The sequence below is a fragment of the Salvia miltiorrhiza genome, chromosome 7, assembly GCF_028751815.1.
Source record: "Salvia miltiorrhiza cultivar Shanhuang (shh) chromosome 7, IMPLAD_Smil_shh, whole genome shotgun sequence".
NCBI classification, from domain to species: domain Eukaryota; kingdom Viridiplantae; phylum Streptophyta; class Magnoliopsida; order Lamiales; family Lamiaceae; genus Salvia; species Salvia miltiorrhiza.
In genome coordinates, this window is record NC_080393.1 from 27,395,840 (window position 1) to 27,405,056 (window position 9,217).

General features: G+C 39.1%; 1 protein-coding gene and 1 pseudogene across 2 annotated transcripts; one reads left to right on the top strand and one right to left on the bottom strand.

Annotated features, from left to right (window-relative positions):
* Positions 1-292: 292 nt before the first annotated feature.
* On the top strand, positions 293-1,952 carry LOC130995767 (40S ribosomal protein S9-2-like; annotated as a pseudogene).
* Positions 1,953-3,085: 1,133 nt separating this feature from the next.
* Positions 3,086-8,639, bottom strand: LOC130995768 (PH, RCC1 and FYVE domains-containing protein 1). Of its 2 annotated transcripts, none has more exons than XM_057921180.1 (9): positions 7,787-8,639; positions 7,591-7,676; positions 7,168-7,258; positions 6,943-7,023; positions 6,628-6,783; positions 4,445-6,541; positions 4,097-4,243; positions 3,608-3,891; positions 3,086-3,385 (listed from the first exon to the last, which is right to left on the bottom strand). In XM_057921180.1, the coding sequence occupies exons 1-9, from the start codon at positions 7,832-7,834 to the stop codon at positions 3,298-3,300; spliced, it is 3,078 nt and encodes a 1,025-aa protein (XP_057777163.1). In that variant the 5' UTR covers positions 7,835-8,639; the 3' UTR covers positions 3,086-3,297. The 2 variants fall into 2 exon arrangements, with proteins under 2 accessions (XP_057777163.1, XP_057777162.1); XM_057921179.1 differs by having other exon boundaries at positions 3,086-3,388; positions 7,168-7,256; positions 7,589-7,676; positions 7,787-8,636.
* Positions 8,640-9,217: the final 578 nt, after the last annotated feature.

A 9,217-nucleotide genomic window follows, 5' to 3' on the forward strand; every position in this document is an offset into this window, starting at 1 on the left:
AGATAAGTGGTAAGCATCAATAACGCGACATTAGCTGATTACATACGTGTTGTTCCGTATGTCTTTCCTTTGTTTTATTCTAATTTTGACAAGTTCCGTTTATGCTTATCTTTATGCTTAAAGTTTTTAATGTCTCATAGATGTGCGGGTGCTTGGTGGCGGGCAAGAGACCTCATTAGAAGTGTGTCCATATTCAACAGCTGACTTTTGTACAAACATAGATTATTCTAAGGATTTAATCTTCTTATCAACAGACTTGACTGTTTATACAATTATTCAATTAAAATTTAGGAAACTATTTCCTTAAAACAAAAAAATTGTAGAAGTAATTTGTGTGATGTTTATTTGCTATGTATGTAAGAACTTCAGTGCTCTACACTACTTGCAAAATCAGGTTTTTTTGTGTGTTGCCCATTTATCTGAGTAAAAACTAAGATACAAGCAGAAACAACCTAGAAACATGATTTGCTCATACATGAAAACATGCCTTATATTTCTACAATTTGATTAATGCTTTGTAAGTACCAATGGTTACCTTTGATGAAAGAAATAGAAGCCCAATCATGCTTGAGCGAACACCATAATACAAATGTGCTGTTTACAGATGGCAAGACTTTTAAGAAGCCCCGTCGTCCCTATGAGAAGGAGCGGTTGGATGCTGAATTGAAACTTGTTGGAGAATATAGTCTCAGGTGCAAGATAGAATTGTGGAGGGTTCAATATGCTTTGAGTTGTATCAGGAACAATGCAAGAAATTTATTGACTCTTGATGAGAAGGACCCTCGTCGTATTTTTGAAGGTGAAGCTCTTCTGAGGAGGATGAACAAGTATGCTCTCGTGGATGAGAGCCAGAACAAGCTTGATTATGTCTTGTCCCTCACTGTGGAAAACTTCCTTGAGCGCCGTCTGCAAACTCTTGTTTTAAGGCGGGTATGGCCAAGTCCATCCACCATGCCAGAGTTCTTATCAGGCAGAGGCATATCAGGTATACATGATAATTTAGTTTTAAAGGCTTCCCTAAACCCTCAGTTCTTGTTTTACTTCACTTGTTAATAGACTATCTACATAAATTTTGTATTGCTTTGTTTTTCTGAATGTATCCGCATAATTACTTGTTAATGATTTGTTTTAGATTTTTCTCTACACTGAATGATGTTCATCTAAGATAGGCATTTGAGCAATAGAAAATTTATGCTCTCTTTCTTGGAAATTTTAATTTGGTTCTTTCTATAAGTTGAACTCTGTTTTGGACATTGCAGAAATTTTATGTTCTTGTGCTTTTCAAATTTTAATCTAGTTTTATCCATAATTTAAATTCATTTTTTAACACCTACTGCGTTTTGCAATGTGATAGTTGATCTCTGCCATCTGGAATATTGATAAACTGAAAGATGCATTTTCAAGGCATTGTAGTTGATTTTCGGGTATGTTGATAGAACCACCCTTTACCGTTCAAGTATCATTTGAAACACTCTGCTATCAACCACCAATTTCTGCTGATTCCTTCTAACCTCTGATCACTCACTAATTTTTATTGGAAAGTCTGCAGCAAAAACATCTGAATTATGTGTTTGACTGTTTAATGTCATTTACCTTTGCAGAGTTGGAAGGCAAGTTGTTAATGTGCCTTCATTTCTTGTGAGGGTTGATTCCCAGAAGCACATTGATTTCTCTCTCACAAGTCCATTCGGTGGTGGCCGTCCTGGTAGGGTGAAGCGGAAGAACCAGAAGGCAGCTGCAAAGAAGGCCTCTGGTGGCGATGGAGATGAGGATGATGATGAGTGAGGTTTAATATCTTATTTGTTTTGTGATAATGTTAGGAAAGTACTGTTACAAGGTTTTTTTAACTGTTCATGTTGTGAACTCTCTCTCTCCTGCAAGCTATCTGTGTGTTTTGCTTGAGATATTCAGCTGTGTTTTTTGCTTGATATATTCAGATTCGCAGTTACTAAGTTTTGGCATGTTTGTCTAATTATCGTATCATTTTCTTGTTCAATCAAACTTGTTATACAAGACTAGTTTTTTAAACAGCTGAAGGGTTTCCAGAGTTGTATTGTCATTTACTTACTTGCATGTGAAATCTGTTGATTTGGTTGATTATCTTGTTTTATCGCACATCTATAGTATCTGCAGTTGCTTGTTAACAAAGTTCATAAAATGAGCAATTTCAACCTTTTTTATTGCGAAATTCCATACATATATATCCATCATTTGGACCATGAGAAACTCATTTGTACAAGGTGATGAGGTATGGAAATTTTCTGGTAATTTGGTATACAACCTTCTTGCTTTATACAATACAATTAGTTGCAAGTTTACAAACTTCTCAAACAAGTAATTCTTGTTAATTTCCAAATGAGATTATACTACAAGAAAGTTTACAAGATTATTTATAATAAGAAAAGATGTAATAAACAGGAACACACATGAATGAAATAGAACAGTTCAACTTTGGTTGACTAATGTTTTGGTCAGGCTTGGGCCTTCTTAAATAGCCCATTAAACCGCCCACTTCTGATGTAATAGAGAATAGGAGTTATAACCATAGTACTTTGTTGGGCTCTTACTGCCTCAGCGATTCCATTTGCTCAAACTCTTCTACTATCATAAATTAATTGAGGTCGACTCTAATAAAATGTAATTTTGGCAAATATGATGATTGTTCACATTGAAGATACCTATTCAAAAATAATTCATAACCCTGTCAAATCTATCCGAGTAATCAGTTTTAGATATAATTCCAAATTTGGATGAAAGAGTGTGACAAATTCTACAAGAGCTCTGAACTTGAAGGACATTCATAAAGTTGATCGCCTTTTTTGGGAAGGGTAAGTACCGGCAAAGAAAGAGTTTGCAGTTAGAAAAGGAAATAGGATAAAGTTGATCACTGTGACTTTATGGAGTTTCTATAACAATGCGAGTTTGAATGTTTTTGAAATGAAAGAATCATAAACAAATGCAGTTAAAATGTTTATACATTCTTGATTTTCCTAATTCCCCTGATTTTGTTTGGTTGCATTATTAAGATATGGTTATACAAAATCTGAGCTCGATTTGCTGTCTAAGACATTCACAAAGAGATGGATTGTTGTGTGAAAAATTCTTCATTCCCATTTAGTGCTACAGCTACACTAGCAAACAGCAAAGCTGCACAAACACAGACACCCAAAACCAAGACTCACAAACAGCTAAGAAAAGAATTGTAATGATTACAACCAGAAAGAAAGAAAAATCTGGTGTATTTGTCCTGTTTTCTACTATTTTAGCAGCTACCAAAGGCTGGTTGTGATCAAGATACTACGTCGTTCTGATGTTGTGTTGCTCGCATACCCTCGTCCCATTTTCAGACCACCACTTCTCTGCTTGTTCCTCTGTGTACTGTCTCCTACTGTACAACACAGAAATATTCAGCATTCAATTAAGTAGCTCCATTGCTCCATAATGTAAATGTAAAAGCACTTAAAATATTTCCCAGTAAACTTCAAATTTATATATGTAAAACCAAGTTGATGGTCTAAGCTTGCTACAATGCACCAGTTTTTCAAACTGAAGAAAGAGTACAGGCCTTTTTATGATTTGCAACAGAAAATCATTCATGAAAAACTACCTGAATCGAACTCGTCTTAGTTCATTGATGCCATTCTGCAATGAGGCAAGAGTTATGTACACGCCAGGCTCGTCTTGTATAGTCCGCTCTGATTTCTGTACTTGGGCTTCAGTACCGTTGGATAGTGGTGCAGATGAACTGCCACTAGGCTCGCTCTTTGGAGAAGGTTTGATCGTCACAACGCCCCCGTTGGATGGACCGTTAGTGTCATTGCTCATCTCCTCACTATCCAAGTGGCTGCACACAACTTGTTTCTTTGGTGCTCTCACAGCCATCTCTTTTAACTGCCAGCAAATAGGATTCTTGGTTTCATTAGGCTCTCTATTAATTTCTTTACATTTTTAATAAAACAAGCTCTATGTATCGCTGGTTGAAAGAACATAAGAAACAGAGATTCTTTCAAGGCAAACCCATCAAAAAACTGATTGCATATGATGTTTTATTATCAATAGATTTGTATCTAAATATGTCATATTAGTGAAAACCAACCTGAGCAGTGAGCGACTTAATCACTTCTTTCGCGGCCTGGCTTTTCTCAGCTTCATCAGCTGCCCGCGCAGCCACCTCCTTCAATTGCTGTGATTTTCTTTCGAGTTCAGATTCTAGAAAGTGTGATCTGGTTGAAAGTCTTTCCACCTAAAAACATTTCAAGCCAGATTCAAGTGAGCAGAATATAGTAAATAGTTGATATTGTCCTATGCATAATATCTGCTAGCTTCAGCAGTGTAAAATGACCAAATCGAAAGCCATAAGATACACGAAACATGCACCAAAACACGAACGAGCATCCACAGTTTCAATTCAAAATTCTATGCTCATCAGGAGTAAGAAGCTTACCTGTGCCCTTAAACTTTTGACCTCCATGCTTAGGCTATCATTGCTACTCCTTAGTTCATCCGGAGTCGCTTCAGGTGTTCGAAATGAGAGAGATGGAGACGGTGATGGGGTTGCTGACCTCCGAGGGCTCTTCCCTAGTACCGGGGAAGGTGACTGAGGAAATACTCTAGAATCATGCACGATAAATGAGAGCGAGCCCGGTGAAGACCCGTGCGGGCTTGATGGCGATTTTGAAGAAGTGCTAGGCCTCGGCATATTCCCATTCTGAAGAGGAAAGACGCGGTTATCAACTGATTCAGGCTTCACACTGAATGAGGACATTCTGTCACACTTCAGTGACTCGGTAAATGAAAGCCTGGACATACTTCCGGGCAAACGGGGAATCCCACTCTCCCGTTCGGGGATATCACTGAGCTTATGTACTGTACTTGCGCTTTTAACATAAGGAACACGGGGAACAGATGCAGAATCCGAGGTCTTCTGCAATTTGGTAAAACAATCATCACAAACGCGATACGGCTTGTTCATGCTGGGAGCTAACGAGGCTTTAACCGACTTCCTAGTGCTGCATGCCGTGCAAATGCCAAGCCCACAGTTGTAACAGTTGTGGCGTTTTCGCATAAAATTGAAAGGGTTATGACAACCAGAGCACACAGAGATATCTGCACTAGATATCCATTTATGAAGGCATATCACAGCAGTGAAATTCGAGCCGCATGCTATGCTTTTCACTTGCTTCTCCTTCAAGAAGGTGACAAGTGTGGGTGTGTCTCTGTCTTCGTTGTCACCGTGCCCAAGCTGACCATTAGCACCTTTACCCCATGTATAGACTTCTGCTTTCGAAGTCAAAACTGCAATGTGATGTGAGCCACAAGCAATCTCTTCCACACAACAGTTTGCAATGCTATCTTTTATACAAGTTGGAGCCTTTCCATCTTTTCCCATGGTGTATACTTTTCCTGAGGTGGTTAGAGCAACAGTGAGGTTGTTCCCACAGGCTACCTGAGAAAAATCAATGTCAACCAACGAAGATATACGTTCGGGAACTAGCCTTGGTTTATCGTCACCATGCCCTAGCTGCCCGTATTCTCCGTCCCCCCATGCGTACAGCTTTCCAGCAGAGGAATTGCTTGACCCTTGCCCGGTGGTGCAAGATACAGATACTAGTTTAACAACTGCTGCAGTGTGCCATACACCACAAGCAACATGCTGTGCATGCAGTCCCTTCAAAGCTTCCACTTCTCGTGGAATGCTGGTTCCACTACGATCACCATGGCCTAATGCACCGAACGTTCCATCTCCAAATGTAAACAAGTGGCCAGTAGAGGTAAGGAGAGCCGTATGCCAAGGCCCACAAGAGACGAATGTGATTTGGAAGCCGTCAATAGGGCCATTGACCCGTTTGGGGATCCAGTGACTCACATCACTTCCGTGCCCGAGCAAACCACAGCTAGAAGATCCATCGCCCCAAGTGTACAGGTCGCCCGAAAATGTAACTGCACAGGTATGATAATCACCACATGCTACCATTTCAATGCTCTTCCCATTAAGTGTTTCAACGAGCTTTGGGTGGAAAATGTCCGCTTCCATGCCATGCCCCAGCCTCCCTCCAGCCTCCTCGCCCCAGCTGAATATCTCCCCTTGTTTAGTGACTAAAACGGCGTGCCTCTGCCCACAAGCAATGTGTTGCACATCAAGTACCCCTGTCGACTCCAAGGCCTTGGGCACTAGAGCATCGGTTTTCTTATTAGACGATTCTTTAATTCTAATCAGACCGCCTCCCATCACTCCGCTGCCAGTGCCTTCTCCCCAGATGAAAACATCACCCAAGTTATCAAAATCCTCATTATACGAACCTTGACTCGATGAACTTAGAGCACTAGAGAGGCTCACCCTGATTGTTTCAGTCCCAGAAGTTCGGGAATTTGAGTTTTCTGCGGCTCCAGCAGACTGCGGAGTGAGAGCATGCGCAGGGGACTCGGCCAGTTGGTGATTCTTGCTTGCAGCAGTGAACGACAAAACCTCAGCAAATACTTTTCCTAATCTGCTATGAGGCGTGTTATCCAATCGTTGGGGCTCGCCCAGATCCTGAGCAAACTAAATGAAAATGGAGCGCACATTAGATAAGGAAAAAGAATGTCAGCTTATTTTGCTGGAAACTAGAGATGGAAAGTGGTGCTTACAAATGAACTTGATCGCGAAACCCTCCAAACACGAGGACTTTCTGATGATGCAGTTTCGCTCTTTGCTTCATTTCTTACTTTCCTGTGGCTACCACGCGCGATAAGAGCTTTTAAACCAACAAACCAAACCTCAGCTTCATCCTTATCTTTACATATCTGTAGAATTTAAGATGACATCTATATAAATAATTATCCTCATGAAATGTTTAGCAGCTGAATGATGCATGGTTGACATGAACCAATCAAGAGAACAATGAATAACTCATTGAAGCCATGCATGGTTTACATATAATAAGATAACAACCTGAAACTCACCAAATCCAAGGATCTGTCATTATGTATAAGAGAAAATGATTGGTATTCCTTCTCAGGTCGAGGATACCGCTGAAATACTGCCTGCAAAGAGAGAAAAAGTAGGATGTACAAAACAAATTGTAAGTGATAATAAGTTCTAACCAGAAAACAGATCAGTTCATTTAGGTTAAACAAAAGAAATTCCATCAACTTTTGCATATATATATCCTCAGCGGTCGTACTTACAGTCCTCTGCCCAGGAATTATCCTGGAAACATGGCGCAGCTCAAGGCGTTTCTCATCTTTTCCATAATACCATATCAAGGTAGACTCGTCCTGAAATATACAAGGAAGAAAATTTTCAAATAGATTGCCTAATTAACCAAAAATGCAAAGTGCTTAATTCATCGAGAATGCAAGAGTGACTAATAATTTTTACATCAGCAAGATCAACTGCCAATCAATATAATCCGACTCAACGGCCTAAATGCAAGTTACTTTCTCATCTGCTAGACTTGCAATGATTTATGATAACTACAGATAGCAACAGCACCTCTCATCTTTCTCCAAATCAATACAGAACCATTCGTCCTAATATGAACTAACTAATGTACAAACTTGGAGAAATGAAATGCAATTACATAAGGAATCATGGAAAGCAACTCACCTGTGGAAAGTCGAAAAGGACAGAACTTTGGCTTCCCTCTCCGACCATACTTCAACAAGTGTGCCCCTTTCTTAAGGGATGTAATGGCCTAAACACAAACACTTTCCAATATAATTTCACACAAACTTGCCACAATCTATAAAATGTCATCAAACATTATTACTACTTGTAATAAATAGAGTTAAGACATGGTGGTACCTGATCAATGTCTCTTTCGACAACACTATGCCTCTGCGAATCAGCCATTCACGTTCCAATGTAACTATGTGTAACAGACCACTTAGACCAAAACCCATTTGAATTATCACAAAATAATGTGTTTTCCCACCTATTCTGCTCCATCACAATCCAATTTCTTCATCTACACAATCGAACGCCAAAATGGGCCCTCAATATCAAAATCCCCTCATTTCTCAGATTTTCAATCATAGATGATTCAGTATGTGAAAATCTTAGGATGGATATTCCAGCTCGGAAGCAGCTCCGCCACTCGTCAACATCAAATCTTGAACCCTAAAGAAGTATTTTCTTGATATTACAATATGCAGTCATGCATAAAACCAAAACCTCCAAAATCACAATGGCGTTGGGAAAAAGGAATGTTTTTTTTTTTTTTTTCTTTTTCCGCACTGAAACCCAAAATTCTTTCAAATGGTGTAGGCGTTAAAGAAGAAGAAAAGAGGGGGTTCTTGTGTGATGAGCTCAAAATCTAATCAAGAACCAGAGGAAGAAGAAGAGAATCTCTTTCAAGATGCAAAATTTTGGAGATTTCTCGAAATCAAAAGGGTTTTTTGTGAGAAGGGAATTATGGGATTTGGAAAGTGTTGAATTTTCAGGGCGAGACCCCTCAAACGTGCATACATTCGTGCTCTCTCTCTCTCTCTCTGCATTTCTAAATCTCAAGAATTCCTATTTTTCCGCGAAACTGCCATGTCATCAACTGAAAAGTCTGAAAATCAGTTTGTAACTGGGATTCGATGATTGAGATGGATTCACTTTTGTCATTTTCGTGACTCCCTTTATTGTCTTTGACAAATAAAGCCAAAAAAAGCAATGCATTGCTCCAAACGAGGCCTTCATATTTCGCACTTTGTTTCCATTGTAGGTCATGCTCTGTCTGATCATCATGAGTTATCTCTAAATAAATCAAAACCCCATCAATTTGTCAATTTTCCAAAAAAGCGAATGAGTATTTCAAATTTATTGGCGATGACAGTTCAACTAGGACGTAATTTATGGATCAAATCATAGACATGTTAATATGCTATAGTTTGGGTGTGTGATAGTTTTACTTAGTCAAAATCTCTAGGGATACGCTTACGAGTTACGAGATAATATTAAATTAGCGAACTTAGTTTAGGTGTTCAATCGATTTCGGCCAATTAAAAATGGCTCGTTCTGTTGTATTAGAAAATGGGTTAGCTTACATTTTCAACAACTCATTTGGCTCCCTTAACAAAAAAGAAAAAGAAAAAGAAAAACAACAACTCATTTTGATTAAGTTGGGTGTTGATTTAATTCTTCTACTAGCATCGGTCAACAGCTATTTGCGAGATGCACAGAAATAACTGAAATTAAATAATACCGTTCGTCCAATTTTAATAGATTTATTTTTTTTAAGCACGAAGA